Raw genomic sequence first — 17,137 nt, 5'->3', positions numbered from 1 at the left:
ACCATGTTCATATATATTAATGTCTAAAAAATAATATTATAATAGATTGTTACTTATCCTATGACTCTGCATTCCTTCCTAATCACGTTCATGAAAAGGAGTTTCTTCCTCATAAATACTTTCAAAAGTTGTTACATACAGTACAGTATATTAAACACATTGCTATATTCTCTTAAAGAAAAAATATCCACTTAAATACTGTACATATCAGCTTAAGTGTAGCTCATTATTTGGAATAATAAGACTTATCTGAGTTTTTTTAATGCACAGCACCTTATGAGGGATGCTTTAATACAAATGCTTGCATATAAAGTTTGATTTTTATTAAGACAAAACAGGAAATTAATGGAAATGTCTAACATATTTTGGAAATAACATTTGGAATATACTGAATTTTTGACACTTTTTGTTTTTCATTATTAGTAAAAGTTTAGTATTTAAGTTTAGCAGTTGTTTTTACCATTCTTTTACCATTTTGATGACTTGCTCTCCTTGTCCTTTTCTTGCTGGTCATTTAAACTCCCTTGAAATGTAGGACAGAGATTTACAAGGTGTTTTCTCCTTTTGCCCATAGCCCTGAAAAAATACGATTTTTCTGACATTATTACCATGCTGATATTGAATCACTGCTCATAATCGTGCAACGTTGTCTGTTTTAACACTACAGTAATATAAAACTTCACAAACTGTAGCTGATTTCTGTAAAGAACAAAATCCTCATGAAAACATGGACATACTGTCTTACAAATTAGTGAAATAAGTACCCAGAATATGCCTTTGACATCATTTTTTAAAAAGGAAATTCCCTGCAGCAAACTCCCTGGACTGCAAAATAAAATAAACAAAAAATAATGTAATAATAAAAACAAATGTGATTACTGCTCATTTCTACGGAAAGGTGTGTGATGCCACAGGCTTGTTGTTTTAGGTTTCTTACAAAGACATGCATCCCACTCCATTCCTTGTTTTACTGCATGCCTTCTCCTTCTTTCTTCCATTAGCCTTAACATTTACTCCTCTCTCCCTTGTCTTCCTTGCAGCTTCTTTCTACATAGGTATGTTATGGTACTGCTCTGGCATTCTGCTAGTTTCTTTTTGGATTGTGATTGATTTGATCGATTCTGAAACAATGCATGGTGCAGAATTGATTATCTGTAGATTGCTTGACTAGGTTACTTAGTTTCCTGTCTTTGCAAGTCTGCTAATTCTCTTTTTCACTTTTTCAATGCAGGTATTTATGCTTCATGCTGTTAATAGAGTAGATGTCCATTGAGTCTTGCTTACAGTCTTGCGCTGCATCTTACAGCAGTTCGTTTAGCCTTAATTATTAAGTTGCCTATTATCACACAGATTGTGCAAAGCAGTCAGTGTGATAGAGATACATGTAGAATATTCTGTAGTAGCTGCTTTTAAATGCATACGCTAATGTGTAAATATTAACTGTAAACATTTTGCCTGTTTTATTTTGAATTTTTACATGAGTGCCAAATGCCAGTCAGGTAACATGCTGCTTCACAAGCAAAACAGATGGGTAAGAAGTATGAATTCAAAAGTTGCAAGTTCCTGGATATATTTAAACTAAAGCATTCAGTTTAATATAAAAAGTGGAATACAAATACAAAATATTCTTCCTTGCATTATACAGCTTTTTTCCTCAATCCAACAAGTAGTATTTTAGTGTTTATGTTCTGTTTTGAGGTGTCAAAAACATGATATATTGGCATAACCATGCCTTGTGTCACTTGGCACATTTGTATTTCTTCTGTGAGCTCCTCATCTAAGCCAGAAGTGGAAGAAACTAACCTGAAGCTAACTTAATGATTGCTAATAGTAGAAACGGTGTTTACCATTTTCTATTCATTAGTGACATGACGCATTTCAAAATGTGTTAAACAAGCATGCTGTCTACAGCAGTATGTCTTGACCTGCTCAGTTGGATAACATACTGCTTTGATACTCATGTTTATGCGTCAGTATCATGGGAATTCAGTTCATAACTGTTCGATGACTCGGAAGTAAAATATATACGGCACGGACTCCCAAGCAATGAGTGGAGCGCACAGATTTCTGAAATCTGTGATGTCTTGTCACTGCCGTCTCTGCCCTCTGTTCTTCCTCCCATTTACTTAGTCTGTTTCTCAATTTTATTCCTACCTGTTTTTTTTTTCTTTTTTCTTTTTTTTTTTAAATCTTGCTGTATGTCTTCTTATTTTTCCCCCTGTCGTTCCTATTGGAGGCAATGAGCCGTCCAGTGGTCGGAATTCCCCTCTCCCCTTTCGGCCCGACAGCCGTCCTCTCACTCCAACTTTCACTCTGACCCCTAAACATTTCCATATTCCAGGTAGGAACCGGAGCCCCGTGTGTCTCGGTGTCCATTCGTCCACTCGGTAGCCTGTAGTCTTGTCTCTCTCTGTCTTTGTCTCCATTGACGATCACTTTATTTTATCTTCTAGTAAGTTAAAAGAAACTGGATGTAAATTGAAATTTCATTCTAGCACTAAAATCCCTCTTCCCAACAAGCTTCCCAACATTAAAACAAAACAGTAAAGGTATTATTCTGAAGCTTTACAGAAAGCACTTTTCTACTTTGTGGTGCTTTTCCCTTCAGTTTCTTAGAAATATCTTAGAAAGGGAATATACAGTAGTTATTTTTTCCACAGTTCTTACCCCCTGTCCTGTTTGATTCCAGCAGCCAATGTCAGGACTGGACCTTTTTTTTTTAAAAACTTTTTTATCATTTATAATGCGCTGTCTTCTGCAAAACCAGCGTGCATTCTCATCTTCCTATGGTATTTATTTCTTGTTTCTCTTCATTTTAGATAGACTGGTGTACAGCTTCTGAAAACATGCATTTTTGGACCATTTTTATTTCTGCAAAGTATCCCATGAATAGAAAAAAAAATATTTAGTAACTGACTAAATAGTAGTAGACATTTTTGTACTTAAGAAGTATTGTTCCTTTGCAAAATGTAATGATAATCTTTTTTAACAGAAACCCATGATATTGGTGGTGTTAAACTCAGTTTAATAATCATAAGGAATGTGCCTGTAAGTAATGTAATGCAACTAATAATGGGTCATAATGTTGAATAATCTTCTGTTTTTATAACCCCCCCCAACAGAAATAATAATAAATTTTTCGAATTTATCAGTTACAAGAGTCTATATTAACACAAAGCTGGGCCATGTTTCTTCAGAAGAATATGTTTAGGTATACCAGAAATCTTTTTAATATTTCTATCTTTTGTTCAACCCAAAATTCTTAATTTCAAAACAAGTAAATTCTAATTAGAGATGCTCCCACCACTACCAAAGAAGCAACCAATACTACAGAAGACAATCAAAGCTCGGTCAAAAGAAGCAGTAAATGATCCTCCTTAATAAGTAACATGTTACATAAGAATCCATTCGTGATAGAATCATGTACATTTGCTTTATTATTTAAAGACAAGTTGATGAGAACCAGCAAAAGTTTTAGAAATTTGCTTAATCTGTTGGAGCATTTCAAAAACGGAATGATTATTGTAAAACTATGTCACTGTTTAAAACTCCAGATCAAGTAGTTTGTTTGGTTTTTTTTTTGTCTGAGAGCACCGTAACATACAGTATTAGCTCTTCAATGACATCAAATGCACTTTCACCTTCTTGGATAGGCTAAAGAAAGCTTTGGGGGGTATGTGTTATGGGTCGTCTTAATCTTGTGACTGGTGACTGCATGAGTATGTGTATTCCAAATTACTTGTTTTTTTCCCTCAGTTTGTGTGATACAATTTTGATACATAATTTGCCAATCGAGGACATTCAAGTATAATTAGATCAGCGTTTTATGTACATTTGTATATAAATATACATTTTTGTACTTTTTTACTCTTTTACATTTACTGGAAGTTTTGAAAAGAGTGATTTGAAGGGATTTGAATGATGTAACATGTTAAATTGTAATAGCAAAAAAAAGTAGGAAAAAAACACTCATGGCTTTAAATTTGTATTTTAGCCTTAAGATACTGTAAAATATCATCTTTAACCTAAGAATTCATAATTGCATGCGACTTGAATGCAGATTTGTTCTACACTGAAGATAAGCTTTTTGGTACCTTTTAGTGTTGTAGTTTCAGATCTCAATAATCCACATTTACTGTAGCTTCATGTAAACTTTTTGGTGGGAAGTGTTATGAGTTTCCAAAATTAGTTTGTCCCACTACCTTGTAAAGACTTGGTGACCACTCCATAAGGATTACATATGAAGCCTCAAAAGCTGCAAAGTAGATTTTCTAAATTCCTTAAAATTGTGGTGATCATTTTGTGATACATGCACAAGATATTCAGAAGTCATGTCTATGGTAAGTAATTTTTTTCAAGAACAAAATCTGCATATATTTAAATAATTTCAAACAGAAAAAAAATCTTTCTTACTTTTTTCTATTTTTAAGAATTTTATAGTTTAATGGACTGGTGTTGCAGGACGATTTTCAAAGCATTTAGTTCTGGGGCAATTTCAGCCTCCTGTTATCTGTATAAAAAGGTGTGAATCTAGGTACACTAATAAATGGCTCAACAGTCACTTGGAATGAGAGAGTGGTTAACCTTGTTATGCTTGTTGTATTTTAAACCTGTTTATTTGGATGAAATGATTATCGTGCCATGGTATATTTACTTTTGGTGTGTTAGGGTTTGTAAAACATTTGCTTTTTCAGTTGGCAAAAACATAAATGCTTCTGTGTTATCACAATGTGTTATGTCTGTGTTCATTTTTAATCCAATGTTTTTTACAACAGAAACTCACATGTCTGTTTATTATTTCGTGAAGGGTAATTTTAGTGTCTTATGTTATTTCGAAGTGGAATGGATTCTGATAGATATAACTGTCTTTATTTTTCCATTTACAGACCAGGGTGTCAACATTTACAGAAAACCACCCATCTACAAGCAACATGGTAAAGTCTCTTTGCCTTCTTTATAATATTTTCAGTTATCTTTGTTTTTTGGAAAAACATATTTATAGGAAAACAAAATATAGTTCAATAAAAAGATTGAAATATTGCTGATTAACCACAGCAATTGTCTTTTATTTATGTAACTATTATTTTTATTTGTGAAAAGTGATTTCCAATGCTAAAAAACATACTGATGTGTATTCTAAGCTATAGTATACCAAAAATAACAGATAGACTGTAACTACTATCAATGAAACCATCAGGTTTCATTTTATTTTGTTTGTTTTATTTCTATTATTTTTAAATTTAATCAGTATATGCATTTAACAGAGACTGTTACTTTAAAAAAATAATGAGGAAGCCTTAAACATAGGTGAAAATCCAAACCACTTTGTGCTTTTGGTATTTGATCAAATAACTAACATGCTTGTTTGGAATGTTCATCTTTTCAATTAATCATATCAGTCATAGTTAATAGATAAATGCTGTAATAATGAATGAATTACCTTATAAGTAATTCATATTTTTTGCCTTTTTTAATGTTAAGAACAGCAAAATGCTGTACCAAAAACCCTAGGGGACTTTAAATAAGTTCTGGTGTAGTTCTGTACATCATTATACATCATTATATTGTTTCACAGAATAACTTTTAATCATGATTTTAGAAAAGGTTAGAACAATTTTCTTTGTTCTCTTTGTGCTGCAAATTGTTAGTTTACAAAAACAGTATTTAAGACAAGAAGCTCTGTGTACTGTATGTGATAATTACAAACCCATATTAACGGTAGAAATTTCCGTGGTTTAGAGCAGCAACCATCAGGAACTTTGATTGTTTGGTTTTCTGTGCTTATCCATATCTTGTTTAATAAGAATTGTTTTTCTGGCTCATACTGGAATTAAAAAAAATTTGATTTCGGAAAATAATTTGGCTGCTAACCTATAAGCAGTTAAACTCATAAAGGACAATAAAGCCTGTCACCTTACTTTTAAGAAGAGTCTTTGTCTTTTGGAAGTCACTATATCAAATATTTTATGCTGTACATACAGTATATAACTGTGTATATATGAAAAAAGTGTCTCTTTCTGCTCTTTATGTATACATTTAAGATATATCTTGCTAAATTAGAATTATTATAATAGTAATAAACAATGAAGCAAAGAATATGTAAATTGGATTAAGAAGGGATTAAAAAAGAGATGGTAAAGCACAGTGAATTAAATTAAAGGTATACCAACATCATGGTAAATGATGGCATTCCTGTAGACATTTACTATGGTAATCTTGTACAAGCAACTGTTAACAAATTAGTTCTACAAGTAATTGTTCTCTCTACATCTCTGTGTAGATCTGTCTGTATTTAAATACCTAATGTACTGTATTATTACACTGAAATGTAAAAATGTGAGATGTTTTTAATACGTTAATATCAGCTGTTAGAGGGTGCATCATTGGTGTTTTCTCACCATTATTTTTGTTTGTTTCCATATGTTTTTAACCATGTCATCCCTCCCTCTCATTAACATTTGATTGTGTGCCTTTTTGACCACAACCAATGTTAACAAGTAAGTACTGTTTGAAGTCATTGTCTTTATTCTCCTAACTCCATCATGAGACAGGCTAATTGATGTCATCTAGTCCTTTTGGGGAACAAAACAAGTTTAGAATGGAGCATTTAGTAATGCATCTTTCATTCCACCTAATTAATACATCTACTTTTAAAACAGAGTGTTGCTTATTTCATGAATCACCCTGCAGAATAATTATGTTGTGATAAATGGGCTTTAAAGAATAATCACAGTTAACACTTCAGTTCTTTTAAATGCACTCTGTCCATTTCTAAAACTAAAAGCAATGCACTCACTTCTTATGTTATTTCTCCTTTTGCCTTGGGCCTTTTCTTGCTATGCCGCTTTACATTAACTTTCCTCCATGCCCACACCTATGCCATCAGGCAGCAAACATGTTTTATTTTTATTTTCGATATAAGAAAATGGGTGGACTGTTTTGTATGGTTGGAAGGGTTACACATCTAAAATATCTGACTAATCGGTTACAGGCAAATGTACTGGTTCATATTTACCAGAACGGTGTAGTTTTAACAGCACTTACTAATATTAAAGATGCACAATTTGAGTTTAAGCAAGTGATCCACTGAAACGTTTAATGTGTGTGTTTGAAAGAGAACTCTGGGGGGGAAAAACGTATAATACATCTGCTCAACATATAATTTAAAAAACAGTATTATCAAATAAATCCTTTGAATATATATATTGGCATATTAATTTTCAGCTGTGTTCTTTTTATCCATTTGTTATATTACATGCAGTAATATAGTGTTTAGTACAGTATCTGCATATATTAAGAAACATTAGCTAATCTATATTTGATAGATAAAATTTGAATATCCACAACTTTGCTGAAAACTAAGGAATACTTTATTCACAGTACGTTTCACACACCTTGTAATTAATTTTTAAAAAGAGTTAATACACTTCTAGAAATCTGAATTCAGTGAATTAAATATTATGTTGCAACACTGTTGTCAGAAGCTGCAAACTTAAACTTCCAAAAGAAAGTTGAGGATAGATTTTAGAACTGAAAACAACTATTTCAAGTAAAAAGTATATTTAGTCATTTACTGTACTTACAGTAACTAATTGAGCTGTAGGAATTCTATTATAAATGGCAAGGACTACGGTAAATAATGTACAGTAGGTACGTGTATTTTATAGGTTAAATAGTACAGTGTTGGCTATGAACCTTGTGTCATCTTACATTTCTCAGTAATTCTTAAAATTGTTACTGATTTAAGTTTCCGTGCATCATGAATGTCATGAATGGAGTGAGTGAAAACTTGCTCACCATCTCTGTAGCACATTTAATTAAATCCATGTTGCTGATTGAATATGAAGAATATGTTCTACATTTTCTCTACTTTTCTAGAATAATTACTAAAAAGCAGCTCTGTGTATGGTTGCAATATAGTTAAACTTGCAAACACCTCTAGTTAAGGAGTTGCTGAGAAATCGATGGTGACTTTATTGATGGCCAGCAATGTACAGTACATTCAGTTACAGCGTTTTCTGATAGACAAGTTCCCCTGATTACCAATCTAGATTCAGCTGCCATGGCAGCCCAAAGCAAGTCTGCCGAGGATATCATCAAGTCAGCCAAGTTCCCAGCAGCCTACGCTCCCAGCCCTGACGAGACACCAAAGATTGAAACAGACTACTGGCCCTGTCCACCCTCACTTGCTGCCATAGGTATGAATTTTCACCACAGATCTGATACCAAACTGAATCTGCTCCACAGATCAGGATTTCCTTGTGAAAGGATGCAATGTAGCACATTGGAATGGATACTTTTTATAGACTTGTATTCCCAAAGCACAGCTTGTTGAGTCCTACTAAATGCTTAAATGTCCTACAGTATATCAGTTAAACTTGTATTTGATTTCCAGCCTTTATACATGAATTGTCCTGTTAATGGTATGTGAATTATACATTACTTCCAGTGGAGGGGCTCAGTGCAATGAGCAGGTTTCAGAAATAACCTAATTTCCTTGAAATCTAAACCATATAGAGTTTTGCAGTAGCAGAGGCACCTGTCTTGTGACACAGTGGAGTTAGCTGCTATCTAGAGAGTATGTGTGTTCGGAGCTTGTGAGCAACTAGGATCAATCCAGCTAGGGCAGAGTAGAGCTGCATTCGTCACACTTAGATAATACCTATTTTAAAGCATTACTGTGTTTAAATATAAATTATTGCCTCCCAATAATAAGTATTTTTTTTAATTAAGTAAATTATGTAATTACAGGAATATAAATCCTTGTTGGCACAGTACACACAGTTACCTTAATCATTAATATTTGTATTTGTAATTTGTGTAAATGAAACAAAGTGTTGTTTATTGAAGTTTGTTGAGTACAAAAATATGGTTAACATGTTTATATAGTAACTTTTTTTATTAGATTTTATATATACATTTTGTGGTGATAAGGTTATTAATTTCCACACAGACCCATAGAAAATAAAGAAGTACAGTACATTATTGGCTGAAAACTGATCAGGAATCAGTTACTATGACTTTGCAAACAGGTTTTCCTTTACAAGTCCAACACACATCCATTGTGTTAATGTGAGATTGACTTCTGTCTTCCCTTAAACTGTCAAAAGAGCCAAGTCTCTCCATTGTGTCTTTGTCTGTTAAATGTACGTTAAAAAGCAATAAACATACTTGAGGGCACCACAATATTTCAGATGTATGTTTATCTAGACATTCCGAGACCTTTTTTTAATTCCTTTCCATAATTGGGAATAACTTTCCCAAATCTTTTCATTCAGCTTGATGCTTGCTTGATGAACAAGAGATGTTAATATCAAACACAAAAATCTATTTTAGAGCAAATCCCTTGGTTTTCTGCTTTTTAACATGTCTTTCTGTCTCATCCTCTCAGAAAGATGTGAGTTCAGTAGGTAAAACAGCTAAAGGGTTTGTAAGAGCCACTGAATGGCAAATTTTTTATTTAAAAACATACTGGTTTTGTTGGAATGTTTCATTGGTAATGAAATGAGAGTTTGTGGGATTCGAGCAAAGGCCTGTATTGCAGTGAAATGTTCCAGTTTTACTGATGTGTTTCTAAATATTAAAATGATTCAGGATCCGATTCAAGGCGCAGGTCTCGAGAAGAGGAGGAAGAGGAAATTATGAAACGCAGACAGATTCAGGAGGAGCATCTCAACAAGGTCAGTTATTTTTAAATTTTGAACTCATACCTATCCTTAGAATTTTTGCTTTGTTAGTGCAGGTCACACCAATGGAGCACTTAATAAATGTTCATGAACTTCCCCATGGTGCTTTTCAAAAAGGGTAGGGATGTTAGTCCTGATGTCCTAGCTTCATTCCACTCTGGGCTTGCACAATCTGGCTTTATTGAAGTTTCCTCTTCATTCAAATAATAAAGCAGCTTCTTCCTGTCACACCTGATATGCTCTGTCATGGGGCTGCTGGTAGGAGAAAGGTTTTTTGTGTGTTACCCAGCTGAGTGCTGTGCTTCAGCAGTGGATGACATTCCTGATAACAGTGTAGAACAGTTATTTGGAATTCTTTGGTGTGAAGTGCCCATATACTGCACAATACATATAACAGAACATTTATGATCAAAGATAAAGAAGAGCATGAAGTCCCACCATCTCTCAGTTAAGGTATTGGATATATCTGATTAAATACCATGCACATTAGTCATTAACAGACCTGTTTAAGAGTGCTGATCATGTTTTAGTTTTTATTTTAATTAAAATGAGTATTTTCAGTGTCCATGCTGTTTATATAATTAGCAATAATTTAATACAATAACTATGCATTTCTTTTAAATAAAAATATCCTAAAAAGGTTTTGGACTTCATCACAGCTCTGTCGGTTGCTCTCAGATAGTTTCTAATTTTCTATTGCGTTTTAAGAATTACAGACTAACAGATTTATAAATCCATATGCACTGCATTTTTATGGGGGGGCTTCTGATAGCCGTTTCCTTTTTAGTGCTTCGCACATTGATCTGTTTGAGATGAGGTTATGATAAACGTGTTGAGTATTGTCCCTCTGCTTGGCCCCATGATTCCTTATTGTTGGATTCTGTGACCTTTCTGTAGCATTAACTTTGCTGTACATGAACGGTGTTCTCCCTGACCTCCATTAATTGTACCCTCTCCTTCTGATTGGTCCAGATCCAGTCTGGTTTGGGGAAGCTGATATTAAAAGAAGAGATGGAGAAGGAGATGAACCGAGAACGTTATTCACGAAGTCTCTCTGCGCAGCGCTACGACTCACAGCACACAAACTCCTGTAAAATGGGTATGGAAAGCTCCAAATTTGCAATCAATTTTCTTTGTCATCACCATCCATGATCGGTATCTCTACTGTGGATGTACTAGGCTTTGTAAGCAAGGATCACATTGCACGTGACAGCAAAACAATTATTTCTAAGCAGAAGCAACACCATGGTATATTTTCACAGACAACATTCAATCTGTGTTGTCCCTTATGTAAAAAAACCCAAGGAGAACTATTAATTAATTCATGAAAATTAATGACATTCAGCTTTTGCCATGTGCAGAATATTCAAATTTGGATGCAAATACAGTACACTGCTAATTTAAAGATGTCTGAAGTTTGTTTTTTTAATCAAAATAGGTTTATCTATGTAATACTGAATATTCTGCTTGTCTGGATATGAAGTAAATGGCTGATTCCATTTCCTGTTTTAGATCCAAATGCTCCTTCATCCAAAACCTCTTCACTTCCTGGATATGGAAGGAATGGTCTTCACAGAGTAAGATGTCAACTATATCTTCGCACCACATTAGCTAATTCTTATTTATTGTGATTACAAAAAACATGTGTCTTAACATTAGATTCTCTCCTGTTACTGTAAGCTTACAGCACTTTTTCATAGAAAAATGTTTTAAGCGCCCAATCAACTGAGTGGGGTTTGTAAATAGTATCAACACCGCATCAATTTTATATTTCAGAATTACATTCTCTTGGATGTATAGACGACAGTACAAACAATTGAAACCAAAGAGAACAAAAAATACTGCAGGAATCTGAATAATAATAATAATAATAATAATAATAATAATAATAACAATAATAATAATAATAATAATAATAATAATTGCTTACACCGATATAGCGCTTTTCTGGACACTCCACTCAAAGCTCTTTACAAGTGATGGGGACTCCCCTCCAACACCACCAATGTGCAGCATCCACCTGGATGATGCGACGGCAGCCGTAGTGCGCCAGAACGCTCACCACACATCAGCTATCAGTGGGGAGGAGAGCAGAGTAATGTAGCCAATTCATAGAGGGGGATTATTAGGAGGCCATGATCAGTTAGGGCCATTGGAAAATTTGGCCAGGACGCAGGGGTTACACCCCTACTCTTTTCGAGAAACGCCCTGGGATTTTTAATGACAACAGAGAGTCAGGACCTCAGTTTTACGTCTCATCCGAAGGACGGCGCCTGTTTTACAGTATAGTGTCCCCGTCACTATACTGGGGCATTAGGACCCACATGGACCGCAGGGTGAGCGCCCCCTGCTGGCCCCACTAACACTTCTTCCAGCAGCAGCCTTAGTTTTTCCCAGGAGGTCTCACATCCAGGTACTGACCAGGCTCACACCTGCTTAGCTGAATTATTCTTACCTGTCTGTACACTATTAATACATCTTAAAAGTTGCTTAAAAAGATGAAAGGCAGCAAACCCTTGGCAGCAATAACCATGTCAAGAAAACACTGAAATGTCTTAAAACAATAAGATAATATGCTACACATGTAGCTGTTTTATGAAACCATGGACTCATGAAGAAATGAGATATCCATCTTCAGCATACTGTATGAAATGTAAAGTTCACTCTCGTCAATAATCTAATTAAGAGCTTCCTTCCTTATTTGTGGCTAAAATGCTTTAAGCAGTTGTTTTATGACAAACAGACACAGGTGTGATTGACTACGTATCAAATGCTTCATCAATGAGAATTAGTTTTTTCCTTGTGTTTAATTCCGATTGGTCACATTCTAACTCCCACACTTGCAACATAGGAGGACTTCTGCAACACAGGATAATTCATTATTCCAAAACCCCATACTGTATAATTCAAGTGCTGGAAGAAAATGTAAAAACACACCAAGTCTAGAAACGTCAAATCATTCACTTCAGGCCTGTGAATAAGAAATTGGCTGAAGCAACAGCCAAGGGACAGTGATTCCTCAGGATTTGGTTTTAATAAAACCTGGTCTCAGACACAGGATTCTATTTTAAAGCCAACATTCTGAAATTCCCTAACTGTGTAAGACAAAAACACTAAAACACATTTTTTCAATGAAGTGGCTCCTGAGACATTGTACAAAACTGGAATAAAACTCAAGGAAGATTTGTACATAATGTTTTTGCAGTCACAGACCACAGAAAGGATTTTGCAGTTGTGCTTCTACAGTAGGTCACATGGTTGAAATTTGTGTGTGTTTATCTGTTACACCTTTAAAAGTAGTTGCTTAAAATCCCTTTCCATTGTGCCTTGCAGCCACAGTCCACAGACTTCACACAATACAACAGCTATGGCGATGTGTGCGGAGGAGTCAGAGGTGAGCTACTCTAATACAATGTACTAACACTATGCTCAAGGATCTTCCTCACTGCAGTGCTTGATAAGTAATGTCACATAAGATTCATTGCCAAATTTCTTGGCATTAATAAAAGTAGATTGAAGGAAACAAAAAAACATTTAAAAAACTGTTTTAAACAGTATTATATTTAATATGTTTAATTCATTTATTTCTCTGAATTAAATTTCAGAATTGTAGAAGATCTTAACAATTAAAGATTTTCAGCAAGATAGTGATGATAGTTCTGTTGTAGCTTTTTTACATCTATAAAGAGTTGTGTAAAATTATATGATGAATATTAACTCTGAATATTCTTTTTCTTTCTTTCTTCAGAGTTCCAGGTATGTAAATGTTTTGTTGGCTACAAAAAAAAACTAACCATGATGTAGCATACAAAGGCATGCACCTAACCTTGCATTCATACTGTATATGTTTTAAAATGCATGCTATTTATAGACCAATACACATTGTACATGTCATGGAATGCATTTCATTAGCATCTGCTATGCTACATAACTGTTATGTGCTGTGAAAGCTCCATATGCTTCCACAAAGGGAGTTATACATGCTGAATACCATAACAAGCAGTTAGAGTTACACTGTTTGACTAACAGGAACGCTGAACTTAGTGTTCTGCAGTTCCTTTTTTATGATGTGACTAAATTGATAGCCAGTAATAATCCTCGTTCATTTTATTGGATTATAAATCCTTACTGGTTCAATATTTTGAATATGTGTGGGGAGAAAGATACAGTGAATGCATTGTCAACAAAGGGAAGGTGATATATGTCCCTTTTTAACTATTTATTATTAAACTTACCACACAGATACAGGCTTTGCAATGTTAAAATCATTTGTTTTTTCTGAGTGCCATATGCTATATGGATATTTCTTTGGCCAGTGTTTTATGCAGTTTTGGTTTTATCCCTTCTCTTTTGAAAGAGATGTGTATTATAGTTTAGGGTGACATTGTTTTGACTGTTGAGGCCCAAGTTTTTTTTTTACCATCCTGAGAAAAATGAGCAGCACAAAAACTGCTTTTATTACATGTTATGTGTGTGTTCTGTTCTGTAGCCCGTTCAGGATGGACACGTACCAGTAACAAGAATGGACAGGGGAGTATCTATGCCTAATATGTTGGAACCAAAAGCAAGTATTGCATTTCTTTATATTATTGGAATTACTGTTATTTATTTTAAAAAAAAACAGTGTCACATTAGTATTAGTGGCTTTATAAACAGTTTAATACAGAGATTTTCAGTACCTGAATTTTTAAAGTTAATCCTCAGTGGTACTTATGAAATAAAACAATTTGTCTGCTCAGATTTTTTATTTGAGTGCATATGAACTAGTCACACTCAACTGCAGTGAAGTATTTGTGTTTCACTGGAAACACTTGCTGTAGATATAATGTGAATCTACAGTAGTATCTCACTGCTCTGTATCAACTTTAACATCTCTTTGAGAATGGTATCTTAGATTTTCCTGTAGTGGTATTTTCCTGTAAGCATGAGAAACTCCTCTTCGGCATGTTTTGTTTTTACTTCTCATGATGCTGTGCAAGTAAAAGTGGAAGTGCTTAGTTTATTCTGGACTTGTTCCTATTTAGCTTGGCCTGCTAGCCTCGTCATTCTCATCTCAAACATTTCTTTCACATGAGTCGTCCAGAGGTAAAACTATTTAAGTGCAGGAAGTAAAAGTATACCTGGCCTGCGTCACATGGGATGTTTTTACATTTACATGTGTTGTATTTCATGCTAAAAAGGAACTCAAATTGGTGGTGTTGAAAGATAGGTGGCAGGATTCCAAGAAATACAGCATTGTACATTTCCATGTGCTCCTTTTGGACAAAAGGGTTTCTTTGGCAACTACAAGTGCCAGTGTGACTTATTAGTTTCAGGTGCACTGTATTCTCTTTCAAGATGTCCCATGGAGTTGTGGTTGGTGTAAGGATACTGTATATTCTAACAACAGCTGTCTATGTGGCAGCACCCAGTGCCAACAGAGTAATGCATTTCTCCAACACTTGATGTCATGCAATGACCTGTGACCTGGTTGCTGCAAGTTGATTCAAGGTGTGATTATTAATTTAATGTCATAAAGTGGACACAACAGTACTTCAGAACAGACGAGTAATGGACATGAAGTAGACTTCAAACTTATTGGTTTGAAAACCTGTCACTTAGTACTGTAGTTTCAACAATACATTGGAATGGATAATGCCCCTTATTTCTTAAAATGCTGTTACTTTATTATATCTGACAAATTGGACATTCTTTGACCTGGCATTTGATAAAGTGCTACAGTAGGAATAAGATGTTTGGTCAGTTCTTAATAATTACTAGAAGAAATACAATTGTAATTCACAAAAGACATTTTTACTTTTAATAAATCCCCCAACCCCTTATTGGCTGTACTGTTAGTGTTTGGTCTATTGTCTCAAACATTATAGTGCATTATGTACTAGCCTAATTAGCTGCATTGCAATAGTTAAATGTGTTACCTGTCACAATGAATACATTATTTAATTTATCACGATTCCCCACACTGTTGATTTGTCAAGAAATATCTTAATTTATAAAGTCTTAACACATTTGGTAAAGCTTAGTGTTTTTTGTGGGTCTACTGTGTGTCATTGTGGGTGGTGGGTTTTTAACATTTTTATTTTAGTTTTAGACCCCCAAACAAGCTCTGGCATCTTACCTGTTTTAATGACTTTTTTTCCATTTAATGTATTAAAGGAGAAAGTGTTAGTATGGTGTATTACTGTACTTATTTGAATATAAGCAAAGTAGTCTGCTACGTTTTGTTTCTCTTTCACAGTTATTCAAATTCAAAGCACATTGAAGTAACGTGAATCTCTAGTGCAGGTGTAGGGTGTATGGAAAAACCACATAACTCTTGCAATGGCGAGCACTGTTGTGTTTCCATGCACACATCACTCAATCTCGTCACTTCAAAGACATTTTGCACGCTGTCATGCAGGCTGTCCCTATTCTTTGGGGGTGTACTCCGGTATCATGTCATTCATTCCTTGTCCTCGTAAGATAAAGAGGTACTGTAGTACACAGTTTCCTGGGGCCGCATGTACTTTAAACCCAGCAAACCTTTTTGACCGCTCTTTGGAGGTTATCAATTGTGATTTCCCTTCTCATGATCTTGAGCATGTTTTTTTACCAGCCAAGAAACCTGTACAGAAAAAAAAAATTAAAGATGCTTTTAAGATGTAAGGAGTTCTTTTGGATCTCTGTTTGGGATTGCCAGTCTGCCTTAATGAATCAGGATCAGCTAATGTAGGGTTCATTAAGGTGGACTGGTGATTCTTTCACAAAATGTAACCATGTAAAATGAAAAAAAAATACTCAGGAACATTTATCCAACAATAAATGAATTATTTAGTACCTTACTGTAGGTAAGATTTGTTGTGCTTTATAAGAGACTGCTGAGTAACAGAGGTTTAGAGAAGCAGCCCTGCACAACAAGAGTAACAACAAGGAAAGGCTGGACTTTGGGTCTTAGCAGTCCATTTCGAAATGATCAAGTTCTTGGTAAAAACTGGCCTAACTAAAGGTACTGTACAGAGCTGTGGTGTTCAATCCAGATCAGGCACAGCCAGTGTATCAGATTTGGTTTCAATTTATCTCAGTTCTTAATGACCTAAACATACGTTTTCAAAAATTGCAACACTTTCCTGGTGGCACTTCTTTAATGTGTATAAAACCTGACCAGACAGATTGGCCAAGGATAAGAGTCCTGTAATATAGAGAGATTGAAGGTCCTGAACTGATCTTCAGTCTCCCTGCCTGAATACCCTGAAGGAATAAAGTGATCATTTTTTATTATGTTTTAGTAATGCATATATTGCATTTTATATTCCTTGGAATATAATGTACATTTTTACATCTCACACTTGTATATGTTTTATTCAAATAAGAGATACTGTATATAAAAATGGAAAAGCATAGTTTTCTTCATTCTTTGCTTACTCTAAAACAGTTTTGTGTGGGGGGAGAGAAGATATAATTATTCCAAATGC

The 17,137-nt window shown here is 34.5% G+C and overlaps 1 protein-coding gene across 29 annotated transcripts in view; it reads left to right on the top strand.

Moving 5' to 3' along the window:
* ablim1b (actin binding LIM protein 1b) overlaps positions 1-17,137 on the top strand; it is a 165,298-nt gene that overhangs the window by 139,992 nt on the left and 8,169 nt on the right. For 14 of the 29 annotated variants that reach the window (XM_069189236.1, XM_069189234.1, XM_069189241.1 and 11 more), the window contains 8 exons: positions 1,041-1,055; positions 2,237-2,341; positions 4,887-4,934; positions 8,052-8,198; positions 9,595-9,680; positions 10,659-10,785; positions 11,199-11,263; positions 13,020-13,117. In XM_069189236.1, the coding sequence (XP_069045337.1) occupies positions 1,041-1,055; positions 2,237-2,341; positions 4,887-4,934; positions 8,052-8,198; positions 9,595-9,680; positions 10,659-10,785; positions 11,199-11,263; positions 13,020-13,094 (668 nt within the window). In that variant the 3' untranslated portion in view covers positions 13,095-13,117. Of the gene's footprint in view, positions 1-1,040; positions 1,056-2,236; positions 2,342-4,886; positions 4,935-8,051; positions 8,199-9,594; positions 9,681-10,658; positions 10,786-11,198; positions 11,264-13,019; positions 13,118-13,434; positions 13,443-14,175; positions 14,251-17,137 lie in introns of those variants that run through there. The other 15 variants (XM_069189233.1, XM_069189228.1, XM_069189221.1 and 12 more) reach the window with 9 other exon arrangements.

Source organism: Lepisosteus oculatus, chromosome 4, assembly GCF_040954835.1.
Source record: "Lepisosteus oculatus isolate fLepOcu1 chromosome 4, fLepOcu1.hap2, whole genome shotgun sequence".
Classification (NCBI taxonomy): Eukaryota; Metazoa; Chordata; class Actinopteri; order Semionotiformes; family Lepisosteidae; genus Lepisosteus; species Lepisosteus oculatus.
Note: the sequence above shows the minus strand (reverse complement) of the source record. Positions and strands in the feature narration are given on the sequence as shown.